General features: G+C 36.8%; 1 protein-coding gene across 7 annotated transcripts in view; it reads right to left on the reverse strand.

Annotated features, from left to right (window-relative positions):
• The window catches only part of TOPBP1 (DNA topoisomerase II binding protein 1), a 61738-nt gene that overhangs the window by 28794 nt on the left and 12299 nt on the right, over positions 1–20645 (reverse strand). For all 7 annotated transcript variants that reach the window (XM_038570918.1, XM_038570917.1, XM_038570914.1 and 4 more), the window contains 4 exons: positions 9609–9925; positions 8778–8950; positions 5270–5481; positions 3157–3443 (listed from right to left, as the gene is read on the reverse strand). In XM_038570918.1, coding sequence (XP_038426846.1) covers positions 3157–3443; positions 5270–5481; positions 8778–8950; positions 9609–9925 — 989 coding nt within the window. The remainder of the gene's footprint in view (positions 1–3156; positions 3444–5269; positions 5482–8777; positions 8951–9608; positions 9926–20645) is intronic.

The raw sequence follows: 20645 nt of genomic DNA on the forward strand, positions 1-20645 counted from the left end.
CCATATGTGATGCAAGAACCAGAAACATACTATATTAGAAAACTTGAAAACACCATTTAGTATGAGATGAGTTAAAACAAAAAATGATCTTCTGTGTATGGGGGGTGGGGCGGGGCAAGGACTATCTGTGATAGAGAATATATCTTTTCATAAAATGTTCTCAAAAACTGATCACATTACAGGCCACAAAGATCAGTAAGTTCTATGGAATAGAAATATTATAAACACTCTGATTAGATAGATCACTCTTTCTAATAAAACAAGAAATCAAAAAACACAAAGTCTTTCCATCTGGAAAGTAATGAAAACTATTTCTGAATAAAGGGTGTGCAAATGTTCCTTCTAGTATTTTTATTTTGTAACTTTTTATAAGTTAAGAATTATTTCCAAGTGAAAAGTTAAAAAAAAAAACTTTTAATTCCTTGTTGGCAAGAATGGGGGACACTGGCTGCTCAACAAATTATTAGTAGGAGTATAAATTGATACGACCATTTTGACAGTTTGTTAGTCTCTACTAAAGTTGAAATATGACCCGGCAATTTTACTTTTAGGCATATACCAAAAAGAAATGCATGCACACATATTCCAAGAGACATGCACAAGAATGTCTATATACCCATGTAATAGATTATGCAGGAATGAAATCAATAAACTAAAGTTACAGGTACATGGACACAGCTTTCAAACAAAGGCTGAACAAAAATGACTCAGAAAAATGCATATTATTCCACATGTTTCAAAGTTAAAAAACAAGCATAACAAACCTACAGTGTTAGAAGTCACGAGTGTTATCTCTGGTATTGGGAGGAGGAAACAGTGATGAGACAGGAGGAAGGCTCTGTGGCACTGGCAATGATCTCTTTCTGAACATGTACAGTGGCCTTCTAACTGTTAACTAACATTTCATTTAGCAGCACGTTTGTACTTTTCTGATGTATGCCAATTAAAAATTAAGTTTAAACAGATTTTTTAAAAGATTTTATTTATTTATTCATGAGAGAAAGAGAGAGAGAGAGAGAGAGAGAGAGAGAGAAAGGCAGAGACACAGGCAGAGGGAGAAGCAGGCTCTATGCAGGGAACCCTAGGTGGGAACTTGATCCCGGGTCCCTGGGATGAGGCCCTGGGCTGAAGTCGGCGCTAAACCGCTGAGTCACCCGGGCTGCCCCTAAACAGGAGATTTTTTTAAAAATGTAAGGCCTAACAGATGTTCAATTTTGTGATTATTTCATGGGCTCTTCTGTTTTCAGAGAAAACATTCAATATACCATATTACATCAATTTGAAGAACCACTGATTGTAAGATGAAGTACCATTTTATGCATCACCAAAAACCAAAAAAATAACCCCAAAACACACACACAAAAAAAACCCAAACAAAACCCCAACCAAAAACCTCAAAACAAAAAGAACAAACAACACTGCTAAGTAAACTTGCTTCTAAACAAGAAAATTTGGGATCCCTGGGTGGCGCAGCGGTTTGGTGCCTGCCTTTGGCCCAGGGCGTGATCCTAGAGACCCGGGATCGAGTCCCACGTCAGGCTCCCGGTGCATGGAGCCTGCTTCTCCCTCTGCCTGTGTCTCTGCTTCTCTCTCTCTCTCTCTCTCTCTCTGTATGACTATCATAAATTAAAATAAAATAAAATAAAATAAAATAAAATAAAATAAAATAAAAATAAACGAGAAAATTTTTAAGTGTGTCTTGTGCCTTTCACTGAGACCATTTCAGAACTATCAACTTTCTGCAAGGTATCTTAAAGAAGAATGGTGTCAATGACTGGGAATATTTTTGCTATTTTCTTGCCTTCTAGTATCATCTCATTTACTATTCAAAGAGTCTGTGAGCAATGAGACCTTAGAGATCATCTAAATATATTCTACAATTTTATAGATGGGGATCATGGAGCCCAAAGAGGTTGACCTGCCTTAAAAGGCAGCAAAAAGCAAAGCCTGATTCTAGATCTCAGTTTTCAAACTAATGGTTTTTCTCTATTTCTTAAGGCATAGTGAGCAGCGTTAACCATAGTATAAAATTATTACTTTAGAAAAAGATGTGAGCAAGGTTTCACTTGGTAAAAAATGTCCCAAATATTAATTCATATTTATTTTTTGAAGATGAATAGTCTGTAAATTTTATAACCCTACTCCAAAACACACCAGTAAAAATTATTAGAATGTTGCTTTATTTTTTAAAGCCTAACACTGAGCTTGAACTTTCCTGACCCTGAGATCAAGAGTCACTTTATCAACTGAGCCACCCAGGTACCCCAGAATACTGCTTATTACCCTATCAGCAAAACTCCAATAGAGGACTAGTACTGCAATTGTGCATTTTTTCTTTCATGATCAATGATTTGAATAGCCATTTGAAACATCTACTAAAGGAATAGTGAAGAAAATAATTTTTTGGGGAAAAAAGGAAACCATTTATTGTCAAATGAGTTCTTGATTTGTGAATACATTTCTTAGAAAGGGAGCCATAGTCCAGTGCTCAGGAGATCAAACAAAGATGCAGACTTAACTCATTTTTCAAAGGAAATGACTACAAAATAAGGTAATAGACACATTCTTCAAGATTTAGCACTAAGTATACTGTTACAATAAAAAAAGAAGTAGCAATGGGTTTATATCATAGTTTATAAGATTATTTCATCAGATCATTTCATTTGATCCTTATGATAAATCTGTGAGTTTTCAGAGCAAGTGATATCCTCTCTGTACAAAAGAAAAAGCCTATACCTGTATATGTTAAATGATCTGTCTGGAATCATACTGTTCGTGACAGTCTAGGACTTGAACCCAGTCCTGATTTTTTTTTTTAAGATTTTATTTATTTATTCCTGAGAGACACAGGCTCCCTGTGGGAAGCCTGATGTGGAACTTGATCCCAGGACCCTGGGATCACAACCTGAGCCAAAGGCAGATGCTCAACCACTGAGCCACCCACACGCCCCAGCCCCCAGTCCTGATTTCACACTATTTTATCTCCGGCTCTTATCTCAACACTAAGTATATGATAGGACTCAGTAAAATGAATCTACCTGCCAATATCTCTGGAAAACTTACTATTATAAACTTTAAAAGTGATGCAGAATGTAGAGCTTTAACTTTATATACTACAAAATTGTTAACTCCAGGGCCATTTTCTATAAACCTTACCTTCACATCAAAGGAAGGCTTGAAGAGTTTGTCCTTGGACAGAAACTTTGATGGTGTGTCCAGATGTAAGGAGGGCTCCTTCTGAAGTGGCTGTCCCACTGGCGAGGAGGTCGAAACCTGTTTGGTGTGTTGTGAGATCACAGCATGGAAAGCTCTACTCTGAAAGCGGTTCATATCTAAAGGTGTAACAGCTGTTTTCCTCTGAGTTTCCAGGTGTGCAACAGGATGCTCTGGAGTATCTGGATTTAGATTCACCTTGTTTGTTATTTCAGTTTCCAAACTTTGTTCTAGAGATTTAAAATGACAAGAAAGAAACGTGAACCACTAAGGCCATCTTTTGTCTCTAAAGAGGCTGACATTTTTATATCGTATTGTTAGTTTTCATATGAATTCTCAAATGCACTTTAAGACTTTGAGAAATAGAGAGGGAGAGAAAGCACACAAGCAGGGGGAGCAGCAGAGGCTGAGGGAGAAGTAGGTTCCTCACAGAGCATGGAACCAATGTGGGGCTTGATTCCAGGACCCTGGGATCATGACTTGAACTGAAGGCAGATGTTTAACTGACTGAACCCTCACAATGCACTTTACTTTTATTTTTTAAAGATTTTATTTATTCATGAGAGACACAGAGAGAGAGAGAGAGGCAGAGACATAGGCAGAGGGAGAAGTAGGCTCTCTGCAGGAGCCTGATGTGGGACTTGGTCCCGGACCCTGGGATCATGCCCTGAATCAAAGGCAGACGTTCAACCACGTGTCCCACAAGTGCACTTTAAATCACAAAGTTATATACCTACTTTACAAAAAACAAATCAAACAATGTGTTAAAATACATGTTAAATCAGACAAACCATGTCAACTGAAACAAATGAAATTAGATTTCCTGTTTCATCTTAACTTGAAATATTTTCAATAAACCTCACAATTTGCCAAAAATTGTCATTTTAGTCAACGGCAGGCTTAAAAAAAAATCCCAATTACATATATTCCAAGTTAACAACTACAGTGATGTTTCTGCAAAGTTCTTAATAAAATTTTAATATGATCTATAAATATCACTTTGCCTCAGTTGTAAAATTTCTAGTCTGTCTGGGTAAGTAATGGTTCTGAGACCTGTTCCCAAGCTACTGACTTGTCCCTGAAGTTTGCCCTGGGGTGCCATTATCTTAGAAGAAGAGCAACTGTCCTCTCACCTGCCTACCTTTTCAACATTTTTTTATTTTTATTTTTATTTTTTTTTAAGATTTTATTTATTTATTCATGATAGTCACACAGAGAGAGAGAGAGAGAGAAAGAGAGAGAGAGGCAGAGACACAGGCAGAGGGAGAAGCAGGCTCCATGCAGGGAGCCCGACGTGGGATTTGATCCCGGGTCTCCAGGATCGCGCCCTGGGCCAAAGGCAGGCGCCAAACCACTGCGCCACCCAGGGATCCTCCCTTTTCAACATTTAACAAAAACACTTATTAGATGGCTATGCCACACCAGGTCCAATGCTAGACAACAGAAATATATAATGCACAAGACACGAGTATTCTTTGCCCTTTCAAAGCTTGTACCTGAGTAGGGAAGACATGAAAGCAAACTAGAATTAGACCACTGGGATCAGAGGTATAAAAGAGATAACGCAGGGAATTCTGGCAAGACAAAGGCCATACTTGGTGAGTTAAGGAAGATTTCCCACATGGAAAGTAACATTCAAGCTGAGAACTGAAAGATAGGGATGAAGAGGCAAGCTTGATGTGGGTTACAGGAAAAACGCAGAAGTCCAAAGATGAGAGGACCAGAGAGCACATGAATGACATGGTGTCAGCATATGACACAGAAGAAAAGGTAAACAGAGTCCTAGCCCGCATCTTAAGACCTCAAACGCTTAGACCCCAGAATCCTCCTAGATTGTTTCGTATCTTCCAGCTTTCAGACAGTGCCTGCAGTAGAAAGCAGATATAAATTAAATATCTGTGCTATAAACACATTTATTTTGCCACCCAATAAGGAATGTTCAACAGCAGTGCATGACACTGTACGTGAAAAATGGAAAACAAGCTTTGATATATTCATGTCCCAGAAACCATCAGATTGTAAAGCTACATATAAAAGAACAAATAAAAGTGTTAACCTTCTTTAGTTGACTTTTCAATCAGAAAATGGTTTTCATTTGCTCTCTTTCCCATTCTAGCAGTCTCCAACAGCCAAGATATGGTGACTGCTGGCAAATTCCACTTCTTTGCAGCTTCATATTTTGAACCACCTGGTTCTTTCAATACAAGATGTGTACTGGCAAACATGCCTTTCTTTGCATTGGATTTGCGAACAAAGAATTCTTGAACGCTGAAAATTATATTTAAATAAAAGCAAATGGTCATATACACAACTAGTGAGCAAGTTAAGAAGGAAGTTTCTGATAAAACTGTTGTTAAGAGTTCTAAGTATAAGATAATACTCACTGATAAAAAGTTGATATATTGAAATTTACCTCCTTAATTAGTCATCATCAACCTACTCTGGCCTTTCTTCCCAAAAGGAAGCATGGAACAGCTAGGAAGCATAGCAATGGTATGAATAACACATTGTACCTTTCTAGCCCACTGTGTCTCCCCTAAGCATTTTCACACATAATCTTATTTGGTACTCTTTATATTTGTGTAATACCAATATCTTACAAAATATTGTAAAGAAACCTGGGAAAAGATAGAATTATGTGACTTGCTCAAGATCACAGAATGTTAAACACAGAGAACATGCGGTGTGGGGAGAGATGTCCATCACTTGACATACATTTAGAATTTTTTTTGGTAATAACTTCTGGGTTTTATACTCTAAGTCCCCACTTTTAAGATTCTTTAAATTTCCCACATTTTTCCTCGTACTTTAATGATTTCATTTTTCACATTTAACTCATTGATCCATTTGGTATTTATTTGGTATGAGACGGAACTCCAAATTTTTTTAATCCTATTTACTAAATAGAATAGCCATCTCTCTTCTTCAATGATTGGAATATCACTTTTATCATACACAAAAATTCTTGTGTGTATTTGGGTCTATTTCTAGACTTTGTTCACTGAACTTTCTGCAACTTATTAAAGCCACACTTATTTAGTGAGGTTTTACAAAATATATTCAAAAAACTCTCTTACTAGCATCTTATAAGCTTCTGCAGCTCTTCCAAGTTTCATGTTAAACCTGTTAAGTATTTTATCTCTTATTATAAACTTAGTTTTCATTAGCTTTTCTAATAGGTTGTATGAAGGTCAATGATTTCTGTATAGTAAATACAGAAATTTATACTGTAAAATTTACCGTTTTTTATACAGTCACTTTGCTGAATTTTTCTGCAAGCATTGCTTATGTGGGATCTGGTGTCACACTTCTGTTACTTTCTAGATTTCCTGCAACTTCAGTTTTTTTCTAAAAAGTTTTTTATTGTTTAGTATAATTCAAATACAGAACACAGCAATAAAGGAAATACACAATTTAGTGAATTAAGGTGAAAACCCTTGTATCTATCACTTACATCAGACAACAGAATCTTGTCAGCCACTTCAGAACCTCTCCTATGTGTCCCTTATTCAATTGCAAGCCTGCCTTACCTCCCTTCTTAATACTAGCCACTATTTGGATATTTATGGCAATCAGTTCCTTATCTTTCTTTAGTTTTATCACATAGTGCATTCTTAGGCACTACAGTTTTTTAAAAATGTCTTCTGGCTTATAGGCTTCATCCTCTTTCACTATCCACTGCTATTATTTATAACATAAAATTATCTGAGTCTGGATTTTGCTAACTGCATTCCTGTACTATAGTTTAACATATTATTCTATTTCCTATAAATCGGTAGTTGAATGTAGAGGCTTCATCAGATTGAGGTTTTATCATTTCGGTAAGGCCACTTTAGGTGGTAGTGTGTTCTTCAGCACAAGGCATATAATGTTTTCCTCTGTATCATGTGATTACTGATTTTCAAGGCCTAGATGTTTTCATTCATTAGGAGTTATAATCCTATCTTATTTCATTTATTTGTTGGAAGATCTCTTAAAGGGAAACGGTCTTATCCAATATTATGGTACTATGATACAGATTACATGGAGAAGGCAAGATAAATACTTGATCCTTTCTCTTTATCTAAACAGCTTTCAAAATAATGGCCTGGTTTCCCAACATCTTTCAAACATGACTGATTCGCTTTGCTTGGTGTTATTATGAAATCATGATTTAAACATTATTTGATGTGTTTGGAAACACTGCCATTATTTTCTCTAGTGATTCTTAAAATTTTTCCTGTCTTTGACCAGTGGAGGTCCTTTTGACACAAATTCCTCAATAGTCCTTGCTATCTGGTCCAACAAGTGTCCCAGACTCATTGGCACCTTTCCTGCCCCAGATCTGGAATTAATCATTTCTTTACATTTTAGTTTCTTTTAGCAGAAAATGGTATTTTAGTATCATAGTCTGGGCACTGGGATTCCTTATTACCATTGGGTTGATAATGATTTCTAGGCTTATAAATGGGTTTGAATTCCTCTTGGAACAAGGGGTTATGAAATAGTTCTAAAATGTCCAGTTTTCTATTTATTACTACTCATTTCTAGTCTTTCTGCATCATGATTAGAGAGTATTGCCTGTACTCTTTCTACTTTAAGGAATTTATTAAGGTTTCTTTGTGGCCAATTTCTTTATAGGCAATGTTTATAAGTGCTCTACAGGCACTCAAAAAGGTATGTTCACTGTTTCAGGGTAGATGACTATGCTACTGAAATCTAGATCCTTCCCTGTTTTCTATGTTGACCTCTCATCAAGTAAAAGATGGGAATTAATGTCTCCTACAAATAATGTATTTCTATTGATTCCACCCTTGTATTTCCTATTTTATCTTATGAACAACAGTCATGCTCTTTTTGGTATATGTTTTAAATGTAGTGTGAATAGTTCTGTATTTACATTGCTCTTCTTTTTCTTATTTAATGCCTTTTCATTTGAATCCAAATTTGTCTGACATTAGAAGTGGAATCCCTCCTTTCTGTTTACAGTTCTTTGACATACCTTTGCCCATCTTTTTTTTTCCCCCCAGCTGTTCTGAATCAATGTTTTAGGTGTGTCTCCTGTTTAAAATGATTTTAGGTGTTGCTTCAAGATCTAACCCACAAGAACTTTTTTTTTTAAATATAAAAGTTGAGTTCATTTACATTTACTGATATAATAGTTTCTACTTCCCGTTTAAAATAGTCCCCACCTAAGGTACACTTAAGGGTTGGGCTAATTTGGATTTTGGAAGTAACCTTCAAGTTCATTTTTTTCCCCTTCCCAAATCTTCATTACTGAAAAAGAATAAATCGCCCATATGGGCCGTGGAAAGGAATAGTGCTTAGATGTGCAATATTCAATAATGGCCCTTGTATTAGCTTTAAACATCCCCTTTCCTGGTAGGTAAGCACTAATGCCCATGGTCTTAATCTCTGCTAAGTATTCATCTAGTAGTACTGAGTCATCACACAGGTACATTACACACTACCCATAAACATTATAAAGATATCCCCTGGCCAATTCCAATTTGAATGTTCACCAATACGCCAAAACAGATAAAAGGTACACCATGAGAACAGGTGCACAGAAAAATACTACGTACCTAGCTCCAAGGCGATTTGCTAAGAATGTCAATGAATCTTTTTCTGCTCCTGCACACTGGCTGAATGAAATAACACAATCCTCTAAAGGAGTCATTCCTGCCATAAATGGAACTGGCATGAAGAGAGGATTTGACTTTGGATCAATTAAAGTCTGATAGTCTATACAAGTTACCTTTTAAAAACAAGAGAAACAAAAACAGCAACCTGAAATAACCAACCAGTGGCTAACACTTTTAGTTACAGAAGCAGTAAATTTAGTTTAGATAAAAAGCAGTTTTACTTTAACATAACCTCACACATACTCATTTTCAGTACATTTCACATTATATTAAAGAAATCAACTCATTATACAGGATATTAAGATCAATCAGGTTAATCATTTAACTTACTAAATATTGCCGTAAATTTAATTTCTTCCCAAGTATTAGTTTATAAATTTTCCTCTTAATTCTTGGAAAGTTTAAAAAAAATTGGTGAAGTTCCCACTGTTTAGCCAATAACAAAGAGTAATACAAAAGTGCACGCATGCTTTGGTTGTGTGAAAACAGGGAAGACTGAAATAGTAGGAGATGACCTGGAGTAACTTCTTATGAAGTAATGCTGCTGCTGTGGCCCTGGGGAAACAATATGCTCTACTCGACCAGGATTGGGCCCAAGAAGCTTATGCATTTTCCTATCTTACAATTTACTTTGCTAAAAACAAAACCTAAATCGTGCTCAAACACAAACACCAATTTACCTAAACTCAAATGTCCAGGAAATAAACATTAACATTTTCGGCATTTGATATCCTTCAACACTACATTTCAACTGCTACAGGGTTTTCTTACCAGCCATGTATTTGTGACGACTTCTCCTACAGTTGCTTCTACTTCACACCCCAGCAGAGGAACCACAGCATAATCAGCAACAATTCTGCTCTGAAGGGACACGACTTTTCCAGCATTTTCTCTTATGATATTTGCAATATTAGATTCATTTTCATTACTAAACCCCAAAACAAGGAAACTCTTTTGGCTAAATAAACCTTCTTCAGTAGTTGTAGAAGCATCAGGGAGGCAATGAGTGGCAGAAGACTGGTTTTCTTTTTGCGGAGAAATATGAGTAGAGTCATTAAAGGGCTCAACTTCAGACTTCACAGCTTCACCTGAAAGAGAAAAATAAGTATTTTCTAGCAGATAATTTATCTTATACTTAAAGGTAACATGAAGCCTGAGAATAATGCCCACATTCACAAAAACTGTAGGTACACAATGAAGAAAGGATATGAACCTATCTCATCTTCTTGGCCACCAGAAGTATTGTCATTATTTCTATCTTACATTAGGAATGACAACAGAAATCATGTCAGGGTTTTAAGTATTCTGAGTAAACTCCAATTAATTGAAAATTACGATGCTCCAATAACTCCCCAGGCTTGTCTAAGTCCCAAAACCTTTTCTTAAAAATTTTATTTATTTATTCATGAAAGACACAGAAAGAGAGAGGCAGAGACACAAGCAGGCTCCATGTAGGGAGCCTGATGTGGGACTTGATACCAGTATTCCAGGATCATGCCCTGAGCCAAAGGCAGACGCACTTAACCGCTGAGCCACCTAGGCATCCCTCAAAACCGGTTGTGCTATTCACAAAAGAAACTGAGAAAATATTGGGGCGTCTGGGTGGCTCAATCAGGTAAGTGTCTGCCTTCGGCTTGGGTCATGATTGAGCCCTGCATCAGGCTCTCTGCTCAGCAGGGAGTCTGCTTCTCCCTTTCCCCTCCCCCTGCTCATGCTTGCATACATACTCTCACTTTCTCTATTAAATAAATAAATAAATAAATACATACATACATACCCTAAAAAATTTTGAGAAAATATTATTAAGGATAAAAACAGAATAGGCCTAAGTGCTCAAGCCCACATGGAAATAACTATATAAATAAGATAATTATGGTTACTGCTTTTTATGGTTACTTATCTTTCAAAAACTCCTAAAAGTTTCATATTAGATTACAGCTGCTTAGCTACTACAATATGGACTTAAGAGAATAACTGATGAAGAACCCAAGCAAATGGTCTCAACTACTATATTTTAAAAGCAAGTTGGCTGATGAGTAGGAGAAAAAACATAGCTATATAAAAACACAAATGTTAGCAACTAAAATATATAACCCCTAATATGCAATAAACTGGTGAATCAAAGCTAAAAGTTTAAAAGGTAAAAACAAAGTACTGGAAGTCTTAGCCTCAGTAATCACACAACAAAAAGAAATAAAGGCTCCAAAACATCAAGGAAGAAGTCAAACTGTCACTATTGGCAGACGACATAATAGAGTATGTAGAAAACCTGAAAGACTACACCAAAAAAATTGCTAGAACTGAAACATGAATTCAGCAAGTTGCAGGATGTAAAACCAAAGTGCAGAAATATGTTGCATGTCTATACACCAATAAAGTAGAAGAAAAAGAAATCTAAGATCCCATTTGCAACTGCACCCAAAACCAAAAGATACCTAGGAATAAGCCTAACTAAAGAGGTAAAAGATATGTACTCTGAAAAACCACAGACCATTTATGGGGATCCATAAATGGGGATCCCTGGGTAGCTCAGCGGTTTAGTGCCTGCCTTTGGCCCAGGGCGTGATCCTGGAGTCCTGGGATCGAGTCCCACGTCAGGCTCCCTGCATGGAGCCTGCTTCTCCCTCTGCCTCTCTCTCTTTGTGTCTCTCATGAATAAGTAAATAAAAATCTTAAAAAAAGAAAAAAAAAAAAAAAAGAACATTTATGAAAGAAAGATGACACAAAGAAATGGAAAAGCATTCCATGCTCAGGAATTGTAAGAACAAACATTGTTAAAATGTCCATACTACCCAAAGCAATCTATCCATTTAATGCAATCTCTTATCAAAAGACCACCAGCAGTTTTCACGGAGCTAGAACAAACAATCCTAAAATTTGCAAGGAACCACAAAAGATGCCAAATAGCCAAACCCAACCGTGAAAAAAAGAAAAAAAATCTGGAGGCATCACAATTCCAGATTTTAAGCTATATGACAAAGTTGCAGTAATCAAGGCAGTATGGTCCTGGCACAAAAACAGAAACATAAATCAACAGAACACAACAGAGAACCCAGAAATGGACCTACAACTACATGGTCAACTGATCTCTGACAAAGCAATAAAGAATATCCAATGAAAAAAAAGACAGTCTCTTCAAAAAATGGTGTTGGGAAAACTGGACAGCTATATGCAGAAGAATGAAACCGGGCCACTTTCTTACACCATTCACAAAAATAAATCCAAAATGGATAAAAGATCTAAATGCGAGACAGGAGACCATCAAAATCCTAGAGAACACAGGCAGAAACCTCCTTAACCTTGGCCTGGCCAGTTCTTACTGGACACACTGCTGGAGGCAACAAAAGCAAAAATGAACTACTGGAACTTCAAGGTGAAAAGCTTCTGCACAGCAAAGGAAACAATCAACAAAACTAAAAGGCAGCCTATGGAAGGAAGATATAGGCAAATGACATATCAGATAAAGGGTTAGTATCCAAAATCTATTAAAGAACTTAGAGAACAGTATGGAAGTTTCTTAAGAAGTTAAAAATAGAACTACCCTATAATCCAACAATTGCACTAGTAGGTATTCACCCAAAGGATACAAACATACAGAGCTGAAGGAGCACATGCACACTGATGTTTATGGTAGTCACGATAGCCAAACTATGGAGAGAGCCCAAATGTCCATCAATTGGTGAATGGATAAAGATGTGGTATATATACACAATGGAGTATTAACCATCAAAAAAATGAAATCTTGTCATTTACAATGATGTGAATGGAGCTATATAGTGTATTACACTAAGTGAATTAAATTAGAGAAAGACAAACACCATATAATCTTACTCGTGGAATTTAAGAAAACAAATATACATATGGGAACAGGGACAAGAAAAAAAAAAAAAGACAAAGAGAAACAAGCCATGAGAGACTCTTAAGGACAGAGAACAAACTGAAAGTTGATGGAGGAAAGTCGGTAGCAGACGGGCTAGGTGGGTGATGGGTATTAAGGAGAGCACTTATGATAAACACTGGGTGTTGTAAGGATGAATCACTGAATTCTACTCCTGAAGCCAATATTGCACTGTATGTTCACTAAAATTTAAATTTTAAAAAAAGGTAACAACTTAGTAAGTTTTTGAAAACTCTAGTAGTGCTATGTACAGGGACTGGCAAACTACAGCCTATGGGCCAAACTGAGCCTGCAGCCTATGAGTTAAGAATTGTTTTTACAGGGCACCTGGGTGGCTCTGTTGGTGAAGTGTCTGCCTTCAGCTCAGGTCATGATCCTTGAGTCTGGGGATTAAGGCCCAAGTTGGGCTCTGTGCTCACTGGGGAGTCTGTTTCTCCCACTCCCTCTGCTCTCTCATATAAATGAAATCTTAAAATAAAAAATAATTGTTTTTACATATTTAAGTGGTTGCAAAAAGCAGAACCCAAACGAAATAGAATACATTCAGAGACAGAATGTGGCTGATAAAGCCTGAAGTATTTACTGTCTAGTCCTTTGAAAAAGAAGTTTGTCAATCCCTGCTTTATGAGATCTCAACAAACCTGGAAGCTATTCAAGGATTCTTCATTTATTCACCAATACAGACAGTGTGCCTAGGTGCTTTACATGCACAAAATTAGTGTTTGTGATACTATGATGTTGATGCTACTGGTATATCTATATTTAAGATTTATTTTTTATTTGAGAGAGTGAGAGACAGAGTATACACATGAGACATGGAGAGAGGCAGAGGGAAAGGGAGAGGGAGAGAAGCAGACTCCCTGCTGAGTGTGGAGCCTGACATAGGGCTTAACCTCAAGACCCTGGTATCATGACCTGAGCTGAAATCAAGAGTCAGATACTTAACGAACTGAGCCACCCCAGCACTCCACTACTGGTGTATCTATACCTTTTCTTCAAGGGATATCTCAGGCTTAAGTGGTTAAGTAACTTGCCTAACGTCATACAGTTATGTTGCAGAAATGAGATATAAACCAAAGGCTGTCCGACTTCAGAGCCCATAACATTGTTATATAAGTGCCACTTTATTATTCTTTATTATTTCTATCCTCATCTGCAAGAGAATTAACATTTTAATTTTTTTTTTAATTTTATTTATTTATGATAGTCACACAGAGAGAGAGAGAGAGAGAGAGGCAGAGACACAGGCAGAGGGAGAAGCAGGCTCCATGCACCGGGAGCCCGACGTGGGATTCGATCCTGGGTCTCCAGGATCGCGCCCTGGGCCCAAGGCAGGCGCCAAACCGCTGCGCCACCCAAGGATCCCAACATTTTAATTTTTAAACTAATTCTTGCCACATAAAATAAAACTTATAAAGCTTTATAAATAAGGGCAGCCCAGGTGGCTCAGTGGTTTAGCGCTGCCTTCAGCCCAGGGCGTGATCCTGGAGACCCAGGATTGAGTCCCGCATCGGGCTCCCTGCATGGAGCCTGCTTCTCCCTCTGCCTATGTCTCTGCCTTCTCTCTGTCTCTCATAAATAAATAAATAAAATCTTAAACAAACAAACAAGCAAAAAAACCCCAAAAAACAAAAACATAATAAAGGCCATATATGAAAAACCCACAGCAAAGAGCATACTCAATGGGGAAAACACTGAGAGCCTTTCCTGTAAGGTCAGGAAAAGAAGAAGGATGTCCACTCTCACCACTTTTATTCAACATAATACTAGAAGTCCTAGCCATAGCAATCAGACAAAAAGAAAGAAAATGCATCCAAATTGGTTAAGGAAGAATTATTTTCACTATTTGCAGATATATAGAAAATCCAGGCAGCCCCGGTGGCTCAGCGGTTTAGCGCCACCTACAGCCTAGGGAGTGATCCTGGAGACCCAGGATCGAGTCCCATGTTGGGCTCCCTGCATGGAGCCTGCTTCTCCCTCTGCCTGTGTGTCTGCCTCTCTATGGATCTGTGTCTCTCATGAATAAATAAATAAAATCTTAAAAAAAAAAAAGAAAGAAAGAAAATCCTAGGGCAGCCCGGGTGGCCCAGCGGTTTAGCGCCACCTCCAGCCCAGGGTCTGATCCTGGAGACTCAAGGTTGAGTCCCACATCGGGCTCCCTGCATGGAGCTTGCTTCTCCCTTTGCCTGTGTCTCTGCCTCTCTCTCGATCTGTGTCTCTCATGAATAAATAAAATCAGAAAGAAAGAAAGAAAAAGAAAGAAAGAAAGAAAGAAAGAAAGAAAGAAAGAAAGAAAGAGAAAGAGAGAGAGAGAGAGAGAGAGAGAGAGAGAGAAAGAAAGAAAGAAAGAAAGAAAGAAAGAAAGAAAGAAAGAAAGAAAGAAAATCCTAAAGACTCCACCAAAAAACTGCTAGAACTGATAAACAATTCGGTAATCACAGGATACAAAATCAATATACAGGGTGCCTAGCTGGCTCAGTTAGTAGAGCATGTGACCCTTAAGCTCAGGGTCGTGAGTTCAAGCCTCATGTTGGCTGTAGAGCCTACTTAAAAGAAATATAAAATACAACCCTCCCCCTTCAAACAACAACAACAACAACAACAAAATCAATGTAACGTGTTGCATTTCTATACCAATAATGAAGCAGCAGAAAAAAAAATTAAGGAAACAATCCCATTTATAATTAAACCAAAAATAAGATACCTAGGAACAAGCCTAACCAAAGAGGTCAAAGACCTGTACTCTGAAAACTGTAAAATACTGATTACAGAAATTGAATATGACACAAAGAAATGGAAATACATTGCATGCTTATGGACTGGAAGAAAAAATACCATTAAAGTCTCTAATACCCAAAGCAATCTACATATTTAATGTAATTCCTATCAAAATATCAACAGCATTTTTCACAGAACTAAAACAAACCTTTCTAAAATTTGTATGGAACCACACAAGACCCCAAAAAGCCAAAGCATCTTGAGAAAGAAAAGCAAAGCTGAAGGCATCACAATTCCAGACTTTAAGTTATATTACAAAGCTGTATTAATCAAAACAGGATGATACTGGCACAAAAAAAGACACACAGATCAACGCAACAGAATAGAAAACCCAGAAATAAACCCACAACTATATGGTCAATTAATATTTGACAAAGCAAGAAAGAATATCCAATGGGAAAAGGTTAGTCTCTTTAATAAATTAGAGTTGGGAAAACTAGACAACTACATGGGAAAGAATAAAACTGGATCACTTTCTTACACCATACATAAAAAAGGATGAGATTCAAATTTGAGACCTGAAACCATAAAAATCCTAGAAGAAAACACAGGCAGTAACTTCTTTGACATAGGCCACAACAACTTTTTTCTAGATAGGCCTCTGGAGGCAAGGGAAACAAAAGCAAAAATAAGCTATTGGGACTACATAAAAATAAAAAGCTACTGCACAGCAAAGGAAACAACAAAATTAAAAGGCAACCTATAGAATGGGAGGAGATATTTGCAAATGATGTATCTGATAAAGGGTTAGTCTCCAAAATCTATAAAGAATTTATACAACTCAACACCAAAAACACAAATAAGCCAGTTAAAAAATGAACAGTCATTTCTCCAAAAAAGACAGAGATGGACAACAGACACATGAAAAGATGCTCAACATGACTCATCATCAGGGAAATGGAAATCAAAATTACAATGTGCTATCACCACAAACATGTCTAATGGCTAAAATAAAAACCCTAGATGACAAGCACTGGCAAGGATCTGGGAAAAAAGGAACCCTTGTGCATTGCTGGCAGGAATGCAAACTGGTCCAGCCACTCTGGAAAATAGTATGGAGGTTCCTCAAAAAGTGAAAAATGAACTACCCTGTGATCCAGCAATCTCACTACTAGGTATTTACCCAAAGAATATAAGAACACTAATTGAAAGGGATACATGTACCCCTATGTTTACAGCAGCATTATTTACAATAGCTAAGATACGGAAGCAGGCCAAGTATTCAACAAATGAATGGGTAAGGAAGATGTGCTGTATGTGTACATACACACACACACACACACACACAGAGGAATATTATTTAGCCATAAGAATGAAATCTTGCCATTTGCAAGGACATGGATGGAGGTAGAGAGTATAACACTAAACAAAATAAATCAGAGAAAGACAAATACCCAATGATCTCATTTATGTGGAATTTAAGAAAGAAAACAAACAAAGGGAATAAAATGAGAGAGAGAAAAACAAATTCCTAATTACGGAGAACAATCTAATAGTAACCAGAAGGGAGGAGGTATGGTATGGGTTTAGTAGGTGATGTGGATTAAGGAGTGCACTTGCCATGATAAGCACCAGGTGATGTATGGAATTGTTCAATCAATATATTATACATCTGAAACTAATACAGCACTGTATATTAACTGGAGTTAATGTAAGTCATTAAAAAAAAGGAAATACTGGAAATTCCCTTCTAGAAATATGGTAGCTAGACATTTGAAACCCTCTCACAATCAAATACTTGAAAATATAAAATACAAGGCATCAGTACAAATGCACACTGAATTTGTAGGAAAATAAGGGAGATCCTCAAGGACTGAAAATGTAGTAGTATGAATACAGAGCATTAAGTGGTTACTAAAACTAATGGTTACCCTGAATCTTAATCTATCTTGGCAGAAACTCAAACCCTCAGAACTTAAGGACATCATATCAAGGGAAACAGAGTCAAGTCTTCAGTCTCACACAAATTAGAGGTGGGGCAGAGCATACCCTCAGGAAACAAACCCAGAAACTCTAAAGGGAAATGCCTTTGTTACAATGTAGTCCAAAATCAACCAAACAAATACAACAACAACAATCTACCCTGTAAAGGAGCTGACAAGTACACTTGACTTTGACTTTGGGTCAAGAGGGAAAAACTTCTCTCCTGACAATTTGTCATCATAGGCTTGGTCCTATGATGTAGGTTAGGTTAGGTTATCAATTTACACTACCCCAATGGTCCAAAAAACATTCAGCTAATAAACTGAGACATGTCATGAGTTGGAAAACTAGAGTTCTGACAGATTTAAACATGAATCTTTTCTAAAGAAACAAATCCTCACCTTAAGCTTCTCAGAATTCCCACAGTCCTAGTAAGAATGAGTTTACAATATCACAAAAACATCAAGAATCTAGGGGCCATGAACAATAAAGAGATTTACCTCTCCTCTCCATTCAGGTGTGGCAGTATCTTTAATGTATTTCAAGAAATAAGTAACAAGACATAAATATAGAGTAATAGATTATTAAAAGAACTAGAACTTCCAGGAACTGAAAAAATAATTATTGAAATAAAACATTTAATGGATAGGTTAACAACATTAGTCAACAGGTGAACAGAGAAACAGTGATGTGGAAGGAAATCCATAATAAATCATAGAAAGACAAAAAGATGAAATTTGAAGGGCAGGTTAAGCAATCCACACACAGAGCTAATGGGAGAGAATATAGAGAATGGGGAAGAAGCAATCTTCAAAGAGATAACAGATGAAATTTTTTTTGGAATGAAAAAAACAAAACCCCTCACTAATCCTCAGATTTAGAAAACACAATGAATTCTAAGTAGGACAAGTACATGGTAAAACTCTAGAAATGAGCAATAAAAGGGAGATATTAAAAACAGCCAGAAAAAAACGAATTCCTACAAACGAATAACAATTAGACTAAATGACTTCTTATCCAGCAGCCATGGAAATAGGACAATGAAACAACATCTAAAGGAGCTCAAAGTAACTGTCTAGAACTATATTCTTAGCATAACTACTTTTTAAGAACAAGGGTAAAAGTAAAGACATTAACAGAAACTGAAGGAATTTCTAAAGGATATCATTTAATAAGAGGAAAGAAAATGATTCCAGAAGAGGTCTCAGATACAACAAGGGATGGGAAGCAAAGAAATTGCTAAACATGTTGGTAAATCAAAATAAGTATGGACCACATAAAACAGTGTGTCTGATTGTGAAATTAAAAGGACAATGAAAATACTAGTCCAAAGCACATAAATTGACTGTATTAGTGTATGTAGGGGAGTGTGATTAGCAATGATGTTGAAGTTAGTGTCATAAAGTTTTTGTATTATTCAAGATGAAGATAAAAATTCTGATTAACTTTAGATTTCAAGTTTTGATGCACATTCATGTTCCAAGGAATACAAAAATACAAAAAGATGTAACTTCCACATCAGTAGAGGGAAGACAGGGACTTGGGAGATAGGGGTAAGTGGGGGCAAGCTCAGGCTATCCTAAAGGAGGCAAAATATTAAACAAGGAAGCACAGAAAAATGGGACAAACAGAAAGCACAAAATAAGATGGTATAAAATAATAAAAATATATCACAAGTAAAAAAACGTGTAAATTGACCAAATTTGCAGTTAAAAGAAAAAGTCAGTCATACCAGATCACTACTGACTCACACAAGGCAGAGATAATTCTATTAATATCAGACAAAACAGAGTTTAAAGAAAAAAAAAATTAGGAAAATGAGGATCATGTAATAGATCAAAATATATTAAAAAATTAATTTGACAGAACTACATGGAGAAACTGTCAAAGCCACCATTACAGTGGAAGAATTTAACACATCTATTAATCCATATACAGCACACCAAATTTGATATTATGTAAATGTAAAGAAATCCCAAGCAATCAGAGACATGGGTAAGAACAATCTCAGCAGTACTGTTTGCACTGGCAAAAAAAAGAAAAAAAAAATTTCTATAGATAGGAAAATAGATAAACTGTGGTATACTCAACCAGTTACTGGGATTAAATAAAATCTCTCTCATGGTCAGAGGAGAGCAGCAAAATAGTACATACCATATATCATTCACATAAGCTAAAACATACACAAAATTAGAGTATATATATTTTGTACAGTGCAGTAATCTATTTTTTTATACCTAGCTAGTAGTATATGGTTATTCATCACAGTATTCTTTTTTTTTTTTAAGATTTTATTTATTGATTCATGAAAGACACACAGAGAGAGGCAGAGACATAGAGAGAGAAGCAGACTCTTCAAAGGGAGCCTAATGTGGGATTTGATCCCAGGACCCTGGGATCACAACTTGAGCCAAAGGCAGATGCTCAGCGACTGAGGCACCCAGGCATCCCCTCATTACATTATTGACATCTCTTTCAATGTATTAAATATTTCACAAAAACTTTTTCTTAAAACAGAAGAAATGCTCATAACTCTTCACCGGCAATAGTTCTTCCCACAATGGGAAGACCACATACAGAGGCTGTGGTCCACAGTGCAATACTGATGCACTAAAGATCCTAATAACCAAGTAAGAGGTAATTACAAGCTTAAAATAAAAGTTCATACTGTTACATGGGGCACCTGGGTGGCTCAGCTGGTTAAGCACCTGCCTTTGACTCAGGTCATCATCTCAGGGTCCTGGGATGGAGCCCCAAGTTGGGCTCTCTGTTCAGCAGGGAGTCTGCCTCTCCCTCTCACTTTGCCCATCCCTTACCCCACCATGTGCACTCTAATAAATAAATAGTCTTTAAAAAAAGTGTTTATGCTGTTACAAACTCACAGTAAAGAAGTGATGCTGGTATATAAAACAGATCAAAGTAGAGCCAGTGAGTTGAAGAGAGTCAGAGGGTTCAGCCCTCTTGGCCTTGCTTGCTTAGAAAAAGTAACAAAACATTAAGGAAAGAAAAAGGTTTAACTTAAAATCTAGGAAACCTGGCAGAAATATTCTACTACTAAAATGTTTAATGTCCTCAAACAGTTAAAAATATACCTGCCCTACGACCCAGCAATTGCACTGTTGGGGATTTACCCCAAAGATACAAATGCAATGAAACGCCGGGACACCTGCACCCCGATGTTTCTAGCAGCAATGGCCACTATAGCCAAA

This window comes from Canis lupus, chromosome 23, assembly GCF_011100685.1.
Source record: "Canis lupus familiaris isolate Mischka breed German Shepherd chromosome 23, alternate assembly UU_Cfam_GSD_1.0, whole genome shotgun sequence".
Lineage (NCBI taxonomy): Eukaryota > Metazoa > Chordata > Mammalia > Carnivora > Canidae > Canis > Canis lupus.